Here is a 16251-nt window from a genome sequence, read left to right as displayed (position 1 = left end):
TGACAGATCTGGTATTTATATGGCATGTACATAAAATGGACCAGTAATACTAATATAACTATAAGAGGTATCGTTTGGCATAGATGTTTATAAAGCCGTACGATGAAGCCAACAGCAAAGAACCAAAAACTGCAGTTTCTCAAACGGCCATCTGAGGCTTGAGGCTCAACTTTAGTACAGAAATAAACTGCCCAGGTTCTCTGCATATGGCAACTGTGCAGGCGGGGGGGTTTTTTTTTTCAGTTCTTCCATTTAAGATTATACAGGAATAAATGTTAGCTATTAATGAGGGTGGGGCAACTTTGAGTTACAGAATAGTGCTCACCTCAGGCAATTTATCTCTCTTAAATTCTCTTATTTGTGGTGTCGGTGCCTTTTGGAGCATATTCACTGAAGTTATCCAGCAAATAATATGGATTTCAGTTTGGTTATTATACAGACAGATTGTCCAACAAATCCATGATCCTGTGTTGTTTGTTGACTTACAATCTTTTATTCGATCGTGGGATATCTTGATGCATGCTCGATCATCCATGTAAGCAAATCCCAAAAGGCTGATTCTGTTCATCTGGACGTAGCGTTTTCACTCATCTGCAGGTTTCCTCAGCCTTCAGTGGGCTGGTTTCAGTTATTGTGCAAATGTACTTGGGGAAACCTGCAGTCAGCTAAGACTGAAGAAGTCACTTGGATGAGCGACGAAACGTTTCTCCGATTGAAAATGCTACGTGCAGATGAACAGAATCAACCTTCGTGGGATATGTTACTTGGCTTAAATACAGATACCAGGTATCTGTACGATCTACTCATACAATGCCAACTAAGCTTGCTAGTGTTAGCTGATAACACAACCATTTTTGTCAGATTCTTTGGCTATTTGGGAGCAACACAACTAGCTAGCAACTAGCTCAGGGGTGGGCAATCTCAGTCCACGAGGGCCGGTGTCCCTGCAGGTTTTAGATGTGTCCTCAAACCAATACAGCTGATTTAAATCTAAATTTGCTCCTCAACATGTCCTGAAGTTCTCCAGAGGCCTGGTAACGAACTAATCATGTGATTCAGGTGTGTTGACCCAAGGTGAGATCTAAAACCTGCAGGGACACCGGCCCTCGTGGACGGAGATTGCCCACCCCTTATAGCTGAACGCATTAGCAAACTAATAAAGCAATAACCCGGAGCATAAAGATGAATAATCTGGTCGATTTAAGTAGATTCGTCACCTTGCATGTGACACAGCACAATCGGATCAATTGGTGTTAGAAAAATATTCAATGTTGCACCTTTAACTACCGTCTGAACAGCATGGCTTGAGTTATCATCTTCTGATATCAAAGTTGCATGTTTTAAAATAAGTCTCTTTACCTATTGTTTCTCCAAAATCAGAATCTTCCTGATCTTCAAACATTTCAAAAGTGCTTTGGATCCTTTCATTGTTGGTAAAAATAAGTCCTAAACTAGGCAAATATGTCACACAGCAGAGTTATGATTTATATCACGATTGTTAGGACATCCTTGCGTCTTCTGTACAGACATGTTTCTATCTGTGATCTGTAACACTGACAGCAGTCTTATCTCCGTCCACCACAGAGCACTGTCTAAACCCAGTCCTTTATTCAGTGGGGAGCTTAGCATTATGAAATGCCACAGTGACCTGACCTCACAAGTTATCTCATCTTATGCACATGGATATATGTGTAGTGGCTGCAGAGCTTTACACGTGGGTTAAACCTATGGAACAGCTGTGCGTGCTGTCCTGAATAAGAGTTGTACAAGTTAAAGCCCACCCCTCACTGACCTGTCACAGTGGTCACAGCTCTCAGCAGATCAACTGCTTCTGAGTGTGGGAGATGCTGGATGCTTCACTAAACACAGTGAAATTTTGAACACTGTCAATTAAAAAATATTTATTAGGAGCACAACCCTGCTGATTTTTCCCCTCCAGTTGTGAGTAGAAATCCCAGCCATCAGAAATGGTTTTGTTACCTCATTGCCTCTATTTTAAAGGTCTTTGTAAAAGAGCTTTATTTCTTTTGAACAAAGACCAGGGATAGAAGTGACTTTTACCTCCCTTTTTTTCCTCAGGCACAATTCCGCTTTATCAAATGTGAGGGCTTGAATAGAAGAGATAGCGTTGGCTTTTCTGATCCAAGACTAAGCTCCTTTTCAAAATCATTCTTATCAGAATAAGAAGTTAAATGACTGAAAATGTTACTACTCAAAGTTTTGATTGAGAAATTTGATCTCTGACTGTTCTGATGTTTTGAAAAAGTTATGTTAGTTTCCTGGCTTCTTGCATATACAGTTGTGGTCAAAAGTTTACATACACTTGTAAAGAATATAATATAATGGCTCTACCGAGTGTCCCGTTATTTCTAAAACTCTGATTTTTCTCTGATAGAGTGATTGGAACAGATACTTCTTTGTCACAAAAAACATTCATGAAGTTTGGTTCTTTTATGACTTTATTATGGGTTAACAGAAAAAAGTGATCACATCTGCTGGGTCAAAAATATACATACAGCAGTGCTAATATTTGGTTACATGTCCCTTAGCCATTTTCACTTCAATTAGGCGCTTTTGGTAGCCATCCACAAGCTTCTGGTTGAATCTTTGACCACTCCTCTTCACAGAATTGGTGCAGTTCAGTTAAATTTGATAGCTTTCTGACATGGACTTGAAAACATGTGGACAATGCTGTTCAGCATTGTCCACATGTTTTCAATGGGGTTTAAGTCAGGACTTTGGGAAGGCCATTCTAAAACCCTTATTCTAGCCTGACTTAGCCATTCCTTTACCACTTTTGATGTGTGTTTGGGATCATTGTCCTGTTGGAACACCCAACTGTGCCCAAGACCCAACCTTCGTGCTGATGATTTTAGGTTATGTTGAAGAATGTGAAGGTAATCCTCCTTCTTCATTATCCCATTTACTATCTGTAAATCACCAGTTCCATTGGCAGCAAAACAGCCCCACAGCATAATACTCCCACCACCATGCTTGGCTGTAGGCATGGTGTTCTTGGGGTCAAAGGCCTCACCTTTTCTCCTCCAAACATATCGCTGGGCATTGTGGCCAAAAAGCTCAATTTTTGTTTTGTCTGACCACAGAACTTTCCACCAGAAGGTCTTATCTTTGTCCATGTGATCAGCAGCAAACTTCAGTCGAACCTTAAGGTGCTGCTTTTGGAGCTAGGGCTTCCTTCTTGCACGGCAGCCTCTCAGTCCATGGAGATGCAAAACACGTATGACTGTGGACAATAACACCTGTGTTCCAGCAGCTTCTAATTCTTGGCAGATCTGCTTTTTGGTGATTCTTGGTTGACTCTTCATCCTCCTGACCAATTTTCTCTCAGCAGCAGGTGATAGCTTGCGTTTTCTTCCTGATCTTGGCAGTGACGAAACAGTGCCATGCACTTTATACTTACAAACAATTGTTTGCACTGTTGCTCTTGGGACATGCAGCTGCTTTGAAATGGCCCCAAGTGACTTTCCTGACTTGTTCAAGTTAATAATTCGCTTTTTCAGATCCATGCTAAGCTCCTTTGACTTTCCCATTGTAGCGTTTGTGGGCGTTTGTATCCAATGAGCCCTATTTAACTGGCCTAAGAGAAGTCAGCAGCTGTAGTCACTCATAATCACTCACAAGTTAAGAGGCCATGCTATGAAGCTCAGTTCACTGACAACTTTGTAAGTCACCAAAATTGCTAATTCATGTTGCTGTATGTATATTTTTGACCCAGTAAATGTGATCACTTTTTTCTGTTAACCCATAATAAAGTCATTAAAGAACCAAACTTCATGAATGTTTTTTGTGACAAAGAAGTATCTGTTCCAATCACTCTATCAGAGAAAAATCAGAGTTTTAGAAATAACGGGACACTCGGTAGAGCCATTATATTATATTCTTTACAAGTGTATGTAAACTTTTGACCACAACTGTATGAGCAACACAATGCTGAACTGCATACTGCATTTATTACAACAGCAAGGCTTTATAATAGAAGAGTCCAGGTACTAGACTGGCCTATCTGCAGTCCAAAATAGACACTGATCACCTAGAATTCAATGCATTTTATGCAGCATCCCAACTTTATTGGAATTGGAGTTGTTTTATATTATTCTATAGACATAAAGAAAAAGTTAAAGGTCTTATTTTGAACCCTGTCTCACCTAATATCTGCTTTTTTTAACCTCAGGGTTTCTTGAAGGACTGCCCCAGTGGAACCTTGAATGTGGAGGAATTCAAGAAGATCTACGCCAATTTCTTCCCGTACGGCGATGCCTCCAAGTTTGCCGAGCATGTCTTCCGAACTTTTGACACCAACGCCGACGGGACAATAGACTTCCGGGAGTTCATCATTGCCTTGAGTGTGACGTCACGAGGAAAGCTGGAGCAGAAGCTTAAATGGGCCTTCAGTATGTACGACCTGGATGGAAATGGGTATATCAGCCGCGAGGAAATGCTGGAGATTGTAGAGGTAAGCAAGGGAAGCTGGTTAGTTTTGGTGGAAGTAAACACTTCTTCTGGCCTCAGGTGCTGGTGGAGGGGTTGTCACATGTAGACCATGCGATTTCTCTCAAAACCTTCCGTTATAGCTCATTATGACACTTTTATTAGGGCCACAAGGTTACTGCCATTTAAAAGCAAACTGTTGTTGCAGTGCTATCTACTGCATTTAGCTAGGTCACACATCACATTTACCTCTTGACTGTATACGCTTACCTAATTGCATAGTGAGTTGATGTTGGTGGCATCTCCCCCACCACATAACCAACAACAAGCTAATTAACTCCCTTTAAATGGAAACTCAGGCTAGATAAAAAGTTAGCCATGGCAGTTTTGAAGTTGTAACACTGGAATCATTAGTAGCATCCTAGTTTGCGAACATGAATTAGAGTGCCTTAGCAGCTCACAGACACTTAGTATCATCACTAAATAATATAAATACTTGTGCAAAAATACTTTGTCATCTCCCTAGCAGGCCTTTATATTAGTGCTGTCAGCATTAATCTCGTTAAAATGACGTTAACGCCATAACCGCGGCAAATCTCCGTTAGCAAGTTACCGCGGATCACCCCGTGCGTGGGGCTGCAAGGTGTCAACGTGTTAACGAGCTAACAGAGTACATTCAATCATGAATGAAATCACTAATGTAGACTCTACAGTATGCTTGCCATATGTGTAGAAGATCCCTTCTTATCTGTAGCAGTTGTAGCTCAGGATATAGAGCGGGTCGTCCACCAGTTAGGTGATACTCAACCCCCAAATTGCCTGTGATGGACCTGTGGGCATGCTATGCGAATGTAGCTTGTAGTAAAAAGCACTCAGTAAGAGTAGTAAAGCACTTTGATTTATGGTCCATTTCAAATTCTAAATCCCCAAACCTGATTTCATTTTCATAAACACACATCATGCGACTGAAACAGGAATGTTCTTGAATAACTAATTTGATCTCACCAGGAGTCTCAGTATGTTTTCTTGCTTTTTCCTGCTTGTTCTTTCCATTGGTCCTTCAAATTTTCATCTAGCACATGGTGCAAACTACATTACAGTTTGTATTGATCAGCCAATCACAGAGATTTATACAATACTAAGAAAAGACAGAGCACCTTTAATAAATACTCCCATTAGTTATGTTAAGTAAGTTAATGCATTCATTTAAGTATGTGGATGAATGCATTAACTTACTCTAATAGGCACCCTGAGTGCAGCATTGGCACAGGCAACAGTTTGCAGGAAGGCTGTTAAGTAGTGCTGCATCTAATCCTTTCACTGTTGAAGAGAACAAGCAGAAGGACTCATATGTCAAGATATTGGACTGAGGATCTCGCTGTGTATTCTGTGTGTGTGTATGCACTTCTGGATTCTCATGGATTAGCAAGTTAAATTTAACTTGAGTTTATCCCTGAGTGTGCAGAATGCTAGGATTATCTACAGGCTCACTGAGGTTACACACCGTTAGGGAAAGGAGGGGACCATTATGTGCTGAGAGTGAGCAGGAGAGTGGAAGGGTCATGACTGAGGTCAGATTTGTTTTACACCACATTATCAGATTAATAAAAGCTCTACACTTTTGCTGATCAATGGACGTGTCCATCATTATAACCACAATTTCAATTTCTTGCATATTGTGAGTTGTATGTGGGTGTGGACACACAGGAAGGAGAAAAGGACTCGTGCAGATTGGTTAGACGGAGAGATCGAGGTGGAAACGACGTGCAGCAGGTCAGGGTGATTAAAGATAGATATTTGCTAACAAGCAAAAGTTTGCTGAGAAAATGGAAGGAGCAGTTTGAGGAGCTGATGAATGAGAGAATGGGGAAAGATGGTGAACTGGGAAGTGCAGAGGATTAGTAAGGAGGAAATGAGGGACAGAGGGCGGTGGACTTACTAACCAAATTGTTCAACACAATCCACAAGAGTGAGAGGATAACTGAGGAATGGAGAAGCCTGCTGCTACGGATTTTCAAGAGGTGTCATGTGCAGAGCTGTAGTAGTGATGAGCCAGCCCAAGAAAATATGGGAAAGAGCTGCTGATGCTAGGTTGAGAAGAGAGGTGACGATCGGTGAGCAGCAGTGTGGCTTCATACTGACAAAGAGCTCTACAGATCTGATGTTTGCTTTGAGAGTGTTGATGGAGAAGTGTAGAGAAGGATCTCCACTGTGTCTTTGTGCATCTAGAGAAAGCAGATTATAGGGTGCTAAGGAGTGTCAGGAGGGAGAGATGTATGTGAGGGTGGTGCAGTGCATGTATGAGAACAGCAAAGACATTGGTGAGGTGTGCGGTAGGAGTGGCAGGGAGTTAACCCTAACACTAACCAACATGGAGGTGGGATTACATCAGGAATGAGCCTCTTCCTCTCCAGAGGGTTGGTGTGACAGAGGAAGATGTTAGTGATAGGCTGAGATATTCAGATGATCTGCTGTGGGGAATCTTAAAAGCAACAAGCTGTGCCCTTCAGTGAATCCTTTACAGACTATGGCCTTGCTATGGTGGAGTCGCTTTTTCTACTCTGGCACAATTAAAATTGGGTGACTTATTAACAAGTATCATAACTGCTCTTCCAACATATCTTTTCTGTGAAATTCATATTTTAGAGTCCACGTCTTTACTCATAACCTGAATTTGAGTAAACACCTGCAGTTCAATCCAAATGTGATTTTTATCAATTCTATTTTTTTGTGTAAACCTTAATATTCACATCCATGAAATGTGCTAAAGATATATAATCCAAAGTTGTAATACCATTTTGTACCACAAGATGGTGCAAAGACTCACTATAATATTTAATGTAACCAGCCAAATCGATTGAAAACTGAGCGCGGGAGGAAGTAAGAGGAATATCAAAACATCTCAACCATCTACAGTCATTCATCTCAACACAGTCAGTTGTAAAATGCTGCCCCCTGGTGTTTAAAGTTTTTTGTTTTCCTCAACAAATGCAGGGATAACGTCCACATCCCAAACCGTGAACTTGTGTATCACAAAACCCTGTTTTCTCACTAATTTTCTTATGTTCATTTTATTTTATTTTTTAACTTTCTAGCTACCTTAGTAAGTCAGCTTAGGACAATATGAATCAAATATTGAGCTAACGCTGGTTTGAATGCTGTTTGTCTGTCTTAATGATGGATGGATGCTACAATATGCCCTTAAAATGGTATAAAGTAAGAGTACAGCTGGGCTCCATTTCAACTTGAGCTGATATCTCTGCAGCAAAATCCACAGACATCTTGGACATAACGTCATCGCTGTTGTGTCTTCAGATTCTGTTGTGGTCCCGAGTCATTAGTGAGCCTTCCTGGGAAGCACATCTGAGGATACCTCTCATTACAGGGAGCCACCTGGCACACCTGTTGGCATTAGCTTGACATTCATTGTTGGTGAAAAGATAAAAGGAGCCAACCATGAAACTGAAGGGTTGTTGCACACTAATGATGGCATAGCTGAATCATCTGTGCTCAGACTTAGGGCAGTTAAAATACCTGATTATTTCTGTGTGCCTGACGCCTTTGTCACTATTTTTCTCCTTGGAGTTTTTTTCCCACAGTTTTTTGAAGGACGGTGTGGGCATGAGACTTTACAGTCAGAGGAGATAACATTTTAGAGCCAGTGTATCTTTCTAAAAAGCACAGAGGGCTCATTTCCTGCGAGCTCCCTGCCTCTGTGACGATGCTCCTGCGACACCGATCTACAGTTGCTTTTACACCCTATACTCCCAGCGGAGGAGATTTAATAGGCACGTAAGCTGATTTTAGATCTGCGCCTGAGGCCAGCTGATACTCGGAGCTTCTCTTGCAGAGGTTAATTTAATGCTATCAGGGGACGCGGCGTGCTCATATCGGTCAACAGATAAAGATGTATGAAATCAATAGTGTAAGCCCTGCTTGTAAGCCCTCCGTCCCTTTACCCCGCTGCCACATGTGACCCATGTCACCGTGGCGCGATGGAGCGATTCTATAGGCACACAAACGCTGCGTGGGTATTTCTGGAAAAGCTGCCCAGGGAGCAGCTCTTAGCATCAGGAGCAACAAATGTCAGTGAATCATGTGGACTTTCAGAAAGGCTGTTTATCAGCATCTTGAAAGCTGCAGTGACTTTATTTTTTTTAGTTCAGTTATGTTTTACTTCTTTCCTGCTGAGTCTCCTTAATGGGTCCCTGCTGGCTTGAATTCACTTATCTTTCTTGTTCTCCTGTCACCGCCCACCCAACCAATCTCTCTCTCCTTCTTTTTCTCTCTCATCTCTCAGGCCATCTACAAGATGGTGTCATCTGTGATGAAGATGCCAGAGGATGAATCCACGCCAGAGAAGAGGACGGATAAGATCTTCAGACAAATGGACCTCAATAATGATGGTGAGAGGAGGAAATGGCAAAAAGGAGGGTGCTGGGGAGAGACAGAAAAAGAAATGAGGGTAGCGCTGGGTGAATGTGACAAGATCATCTTTGAAATGTGCTAATTTTGTTGGGGACAAAAGACTTTGTACAGAATTCAAACAGCATATATGTGTCCAACATTTACAAAAAAAAAATGTGGCTTTCATTCACACGTGAAAAACAAACCATTTTGTGTGTGCGCGCATGTGTTTAATGAAAGCAATTAGTCTTTATGTGTCATCTTCTTGTTAGAATAGCAATAAACAGTGCGGATGAGGCCAGAACTATTAGCCATCGTCTGAAATTGTATTTGACTAAAGTATTTCCCAAGTGCTGTCAAACAGAGCAAGGGTTTTTAAACAGAGCTCTTTGAAGGTTTGATTTTGGATTCTTACATTATTTTTATTTTTTTACACAAAAGCAAAATTATTTACCCCCCACCCCTCCCCCCTGCCGTTAATTATCAGCCCCCTGATGGTAATAGATACTTGTTGGTATCTTTTTTTGCTGGATAACAGTCTGCAGTCATTTGCTGTAGTCTCAAAAACACTTCTGAGCTCTCCACACTCCACATATTTTCAATGCAGTGCAGGTTGATGCAGCTTGGGGCTTTGTGACTTTAGGAGGTAGTGCTTCACCAGGAGCGACATATTTTTTGGGTACTTGTCATGATGAAGGACAAAGTGCTGATCCAGACCTGGTTTTACTGCTGACTGCTTGAGGCTTTCTTTCAAAATCTTTACGTCCTCCTTTCTTCATGATTCCTTCCACCTTCATGCATTTCTCAGTTCAAGATGTGCTGAAGCATCCTCACAGCGTAAGACCCCCACCACCGTGTTTCACTGTGCTGAGGGTTTTCTTTGGGCTGTGCATCCCTCCCTTCTTTCTCCAAACATAAGAAACACCCTGTGGCCAAAAAGCTCTAGTTTCATCTAATCTGACCAAAGGATGTGCTTCCAGTACGCATAGTCTTTCTCCAGGTTGTCCTCATATGGAAAGAAATATGTCTCAAAAGAGTTGCAAATATGGACGATATGATATAAAGCATAAACTAAGATTCACGAATGTGTCCAATGATTTATCTTTTGCTCAGCTCACAAATCCAATAATTTTCTCTTTCAAAAACCTTTCTGTGCACAAAAATGTGTAAAACTACACGTACCATCTCTCGCTCACTCACAAAACGTGTGGCGAATTACCAGATGCGCACAGATCACGCCGCATGAGACTGATTTAACGCACAAATCCACAAATGTATGCTGCTTTCAAGTCCCAGTGTAAAACTGGGACATCTTGCCTTCCACTGTATAGTTGAGGGTTTGTTTTCTTTTTGTTTTGCTACCATTACCACCATGATTATTCATTACACTAACATTAATGTTAGCCTGCCTTTATTAGTGAATGGTGACATTAACATTAAAGTGTTATTCCACATTATTTGCCTTAAATATATATTCAAACTATACAGAGATTAGTTAGCATACACTCAGTCCAGAGGATGATCCACAATGATGTACAATCGTGGTGTTCCATATCTGCAGCTGAGCACTGGCTGACTTTTCCCAGAGGAAGAACGTCCAGCATGTAACACCAGATTATTTAAACCACATATTAACCTTTATAGGCTGCTGTATAGTATCTGTAATTGTAAGTGATGTTTTCTAGTTTGTTTTTGTTAGAAAAAGAAACATCAGGTATACAGTGGAAGCCCAGATGTTCCAGTTTTACACTGGGACTTGAAAGCAGACATATTTCTATCTATATCCTTAGCATACTTTAATGTGGTTTGAAGGTGTGTCTTCTGCAGAAGAGCAGTTTTTCTTGGTCTGTAACCTCTGCAGGGTTCTAGTGGTTGTCTTCTTTGAGACTACAATTCCCAAAGTGGTTATGAGAGTCATCGTGTCTTGGCAGATGTTCTGGGCTCTTCAGAAACATCTCTCACAAGTTTTCTTTCCAGAGTCTGAAATCTTTCCTCGCTGAAGTTTTTATACTTTGTGTAAATTGGAAGATAACCATGGTAACTGTAATTTTGTCTGATATTGTGTGCAAAAAGAAATAACTTCACAGACTATCACTGCCTATTGTTGTGCATCCTTTATGGCCTTGGCTTCTTCCAGCATGCACCAAATCCCAAAGCAAAAGTTATGTGAAAATGGTTTCATTGGCATGGGGATGTGGCTTTACTGTTGGCTGATTGACAAATATATTGGTTATCATTGGTTGACAGATCTTTGTTGAGATATTTTACTAAAAGCTAAACTTTTGGGTAGGTTTATCCTACCCAAAAAGCATTTCTAAGGCATTAACTGCAACTCTATGTATAACGTAAGCACAATGAACTGTGGGTAAATCTGCGAAGTCAACAACAAATTCAGACATACCAAAAGTGTTTGCCAAAGAGCCCACGTGTACGTAAAAACTTGGGGTTGGAACAGACATAAGCCCAGACTGATTTAGCAGGAATGCAACTCAAACTCTGTAAGTCTGAGAGTGTGGACATTGGGATTGGGCTTCAAACTCCATGACGCAGAGAAGTAAGGGTTTAAAGGCTGTAATGATGTAGCTGCACAGGAAGAGGCCAGCAGTAATAAAAATTAGAAAAATGTTGCAGTAACTGTCGAAATAAACACTGGATTGATTCAAATATGATTTAACCATAATTCTGACATAAAACACGAAAGATCGTTACATGATTCTGAATAAAAATCTTCCACTTGGTTCTAGTGTTGGTTCTATTTATCTAAAAACAGAAGAAAAATGAAGGCAAGAAATAAAATACAAAGAAAAGGAAGATGAATGGGATGTAAGGATCTGTACTTATGCCTTACCTACCTCCATTAAAAGCTAACTACATAATTGATGAAATACATATACAAATACAAGACAGACTACTCTCACATGCTTGGGGGCAATTAGCTTAGCCTCGCATAAGAGCAAAAGAAGGAGCAAGTGTTTATCAGGTGGTTTCTGCTGGTGTAAAGATACACACCAAACACACATGTATCATTATACATATATATTCTATTATACATTATAGCATTAGTAAATGTTCAGACAAACTGTTTTCTGGTTGAAATTTTATGCTAACATAAGCTGCTACAGAAATGGAATTGTCAAAGTTCCTGAACAGAAACACCACAGCATGTATGTAGTGTTCAAGCTAGCATAAAACAATTACATGATCATAGCTAATGCCACTAATGGAGAGCTAACTACATATTTGAAGCTACACTAGTGTTTTGGTGCCACCATGTTTTTTTTGTTGTTGTGGTTTTGTTTCCTGCCAGAAGCAAAGAGCGCTAATTTATCAGCTATTGCTAGCAAGCTTGGCTAACTGCCACTACCCGATCCGTACCAGAAACAAGATCGGTACCACGCATGTGCAAAAGGTGTCTACTTCTGGCCAAAGCTTTTTACGATAGTTACGGGTCAGAGTATCTGTTAAGATGTTAAGAATAATAAGTATAGCTTAAAATGTTTGCAATAATGAAATATTTCAATATAATGTAGACAAAAACTAAAAATAAAACGACAGTTACGGATCAGGACTCCCCGATCCTTACTGAGCATGTGCAAAGTTGGACTGTACAAATTGGTCTACCCGATCCATACCGCCCATGTGCAATGTTTTCTTCTTCTTCTGTTTTGTTTAATGGCAGTTTACTCCCCAGTGTATGAGGATACTGCCACCTGCTGACCGAGTGAATGAGCCCTATTGTAAAATGAACTAGCATCATTACAAACGCGTGTTAAATTTGATTTAGTGATAGTCGTGTGTTTATGCTTGTCTGTGTAGAGAGGATTGTTGGAATAGTAATGATGATGTCAGCTATCACTGTCAATTGTCATTAAACACTTAATCTGACTGATGAATCTTCACGTGACATATTACTAAGTCAGTATTATTAGGTCTGTAATTAGGCGCCATTCTTCATACTTTACGGCGCTGTTGTTCAATTGTGGGACGATCTCTGTTGAGGAGAAAAGCATTAATTTGTTTTGTATACGAATTATCCATTGTTTAAATGTCCCGGGCAGTCGAAAAGGAGGCAGAGCTGTTGAGAAATGCTATGAGCTAACTGGGCGCTAACCGTGTCACTCAAATACATTAACTGTTGCAATCTTGGCAAAGAGAGGAAGTGACGTAAGATTTGCGCATGCGTGGTACCGATCAGGTTTCAGGTACGGATCGGGTAGTGACACTAACAAGTAGCACTGATAAACTGTAAGGATACAATGTGCAGACACATTGGCTAATTGTAGTCTGATAATCCAATAAAATGCTTCAAAAGGTGCATTTTAAACAGCCCAAACACACACACTGTATATTCTGTAAACATACATTTTAATTCTGTAAAGTTGGCCATTTCACACGGAAATACCATTTTTCCCACTTGTATATTTGAGGAGGGCGTTGAATACATTAGTAGGTTAGTTTGGAATGTGCACTATCAACTAGTCACCAGCTGTAGTATTGTGTAGAACAAGCAAATATTTGTGGACATGACTTTGTTGAGGCTGACACACCTCTTTATCAGAACATTAGTTATAGTAACAGTGTAGGTACAGAAGCTGATACTTCTTAATCATACTTCCCTTGCTCACTCTTTTTCAGCATATTACCAGTGTTGGTCAAGTTACTTGAAAAAAGTAATCAGTTACTAATTACTGATTACTTCCCCAAAAAAGTAATCCCGTTACTTTACTGATTACTTATTTTCAAAAGTAATTAATTACTTAGTTACTTAGTTACTTTTTAAAAACACGATTTACAACCTGAATAGGTGATAAAGCAATAGATCTTTCAGCCCAATTCTACTTTTTCTACATAATCCATCATACAAAATGTAATCAAATGGAAAAGTCTCTTTTTAAAACTTGTTTTATCAGTTTTAATCTTTTAACTTTATGCATCAAGCAAATATTAAATTATATGCAACATTCTCTGACTGGAAGAAATTTGTTTAATATTTAAACCTATTTTCTGCACATTCCAGCATATAAAATAAAATATTTTTTTGTGTTTACACTCAGTCTTTCAAATAGATGCAAGTAAAACACAGCAGGAAATAAATAAAGTCAAAGACTCAGCGGTCCTGTTGCTCTATTTTCACCTGTAAAGCAGGAGTAGGGTAGGCGGAGGTTTACCCTGGTGCAGGTGTGCCGCAGCGGTCAGTGGAAGAATCCGCGAGTTTCTCTGCGAATTTCCCATTACGTCGTAGCGCACTCGGTGCTTGCTTGGAGGTTTAGGGGTTTTTTTTCGCTGTAAAAAGAAGTTTTCTTCCCACGCACAACGGATTCTAATATTTTTGTCACTTTTTATGGAATCAAACTCAAAGTAAGGTCAGTACTTCCACGCTTAAAAAGCTGCACGCTCATACTCTCTCCCGCACTCGATATATGATCCATTGTTGATCTGCACACAGCTGTTGTCACGAACGTCGCACTTGCTTACGTCACTGTCATGAGACATTCTCGCAAAAAAACCACGGTTTTAGTAACGCAGCGTTCCTACGGGAAAGTAAAGGTAATCTAATTACCGTTTTTGCAATAGTAATCCCTTACTTTACTCGTTACTTGAAAAAAGTAATTGGATTACAGTAACGTGTTACAAGTAACGCATTACTGCCCATCTCTGCATATTACACACATTCATCTTCAAAATATCTCCACAAATTAATAACAGCATTTCTTTTGTTTTTGTTCTTCTTCTCTCCCTGTCTCTCCTGCAGGCAAGCTATCCCTGGAGGAGTTTATCAAAGGTGCCAAAAGTGACCCCTCCATCGTTAGGCTACTCCAGTGTGACCCCAGCTCGGCCTCCCAGTTCTAAAACTGCCCCTACTGCAACCTTCTTTTTTTTTATCCACAACTTTGCTCTGTTGCTCTATTGAAACAGTCAATCAAATCAATGCATGATGGTTCTCGTCTCTGATATCTTTCTGTTGTTGTTGTTACTGTGTGCAAGGATGATAGAGGAGGATAAGGAAAGTCGTCACTGTCATTTTACGTTTATGTTTGGGAGAATGAAGGGACTAGGTATGACTGACAGAGACGCCTGCTAATGTTCCATAATATCTGTCTCTCTCTCTCTGGAGCGTTGGATTTCCAAGGAGCTTGTGACGGCGTGTGGATGTTTGTTTGTTTTTTTCTTTTTTCCGCAGGGAGAGGAATCAGTTCCTACTCCTACACATATGCACATGTAGATGTACATCATGTATATACTGTACGCCTGTATATCATAAGATAAAGTGCATCTGTCTTCATATAGGGGCGCACACTCTTTGCCATTGAAAGGCAGTATTATGTAGCGTAGCTTCCTGGTGGTCCATCTGAATGGGCAGTTTAAGGGGGTGGGATGGGGGCGGGGCTTGTACATCAGATTTCTTTTATTTTATTTTTTTTTTAATTTAAAATGCTTTTTATTTTCCTTTTGTACATACTGTTTTCCTCCTTCATGGTTTATTTATTCAGTTTTTATTCTCATTATTGCGCTTTTACTTTGATAATATCGAGATGATCAAATTCCAGTTTACAGTGACGGAGAGAGAGAGAGAGAGACAAAACTAGTCAAGATTGACCTCTTTGTGGACTCGAGCGGAGGAATTCCTGTAAAATAACGGGATCCCATTTGTTGCATTTGATCAATGACACCAGTAGCACATATCAGTCGAGCCGCCATTTGTTTATATAAAGTATGGCTGTGCATTTGGGTCTGAATGCGTGTGCGTGCATGTGGACACACACACTGTATGCTTGAGGCTAACTTTTACAGTATTATCTTGTGTTGTTTCTTAATTTGTAAGTATTTTAAAGTTCTTTAACGATGAGCAGTAAACTTAAGATAGCTGTAACCGTTCGCTATACTACTTGCATGATCCTTCGAACCCGGCGACGACAGAATCCACAGACACAGTTTACGCACAGCGGTAACTTTTTGTAGCTCTTCAGCCTCCTCAGCATGGACCCCAGGCAGAAATGATTCGATATTTGTCTTGCTCTGGGACAGCACGGGCCTCCTACCCCCGCGCTCTCTTTTCCTCTGACAGACCGAGAACTCACTAAGGGCTTGTTCATCACTCTCTAGCTTAATGATTTTTTTATTATTATTATTTTTTAACCTCCTGGATTAGTCTGCTTGCAGAGCAGTTAGATGAAGGGACGTCTTTCACAAGATTGCAGCGAGTCCGGAAATGTGTTCTAATTTGGATCTGTTTGATCTTATTTATAGAGCAGAAAGAATGTTGAATATATTTTAAAAAATTTAAAATTATAAACTTGTCTCCTGTATCAGTGACAAATAAGTATTGTGCGTTGTTGAGGTTTTAAAAAGACCAGATGCAGTTGTGAAGAAGACCTGAACCTGAAATAAACATAG

General features: G+C 40.3%; 1 protein-coding gene across 4 annotated transcripts in view; it reads left to right on the top strand.

Annotated features, from left to right (window-relative positions):
* Positions 1 to 15439, top strand: part of LOC308384925 (hippocalcin-like protein 1) — a 51724-nt gene extending 36285 nt beyond the window's left edge. For all 4 annotated transcript variants that reach the window (XM_080863591.1, XM_080863593.1, XM_080863590.1 and 1 more), the window contains exons 3-5: positions 4193 to 4474; positions 8750 to 8855; positions 14609 to 15439. In XM_080863591.1, coding sequence (XP_080719717.1) covers positions 4193 to 4474; positions 8750 to 8855; positions 14609 to 14706 — 486 coding nt within the window. In that variant the 3' untranslated portion in view covers positions 14707 to 15439. The remainder of the gene's footprint in view (positions 1 to 4192; positions 4475 to 8749; positions 8856 to 14608) is intronic.
* Positions 15440 to 16251: the final 812 nt, after the last annotated feature.

Source organism: Rhamphochromis sp. 'chilingali', assembly GCF_963969265.1.
Source record: "Rhamphochromis sp. 'chilingali' genome assembly, chromosome: 17".
NCBI classification, from domain to species: Eukaryota; Metazoa; Chordata; class Actinopteri; order Cichliformes; family Cichlidae; genus Rhamphochromis; species Rhamphochromis sp. 'chilingali'.
Note: the sequence above shows the minus strand (reverse complement) of the source record. Positions and strands in the feature narration are given on the sequence as shown.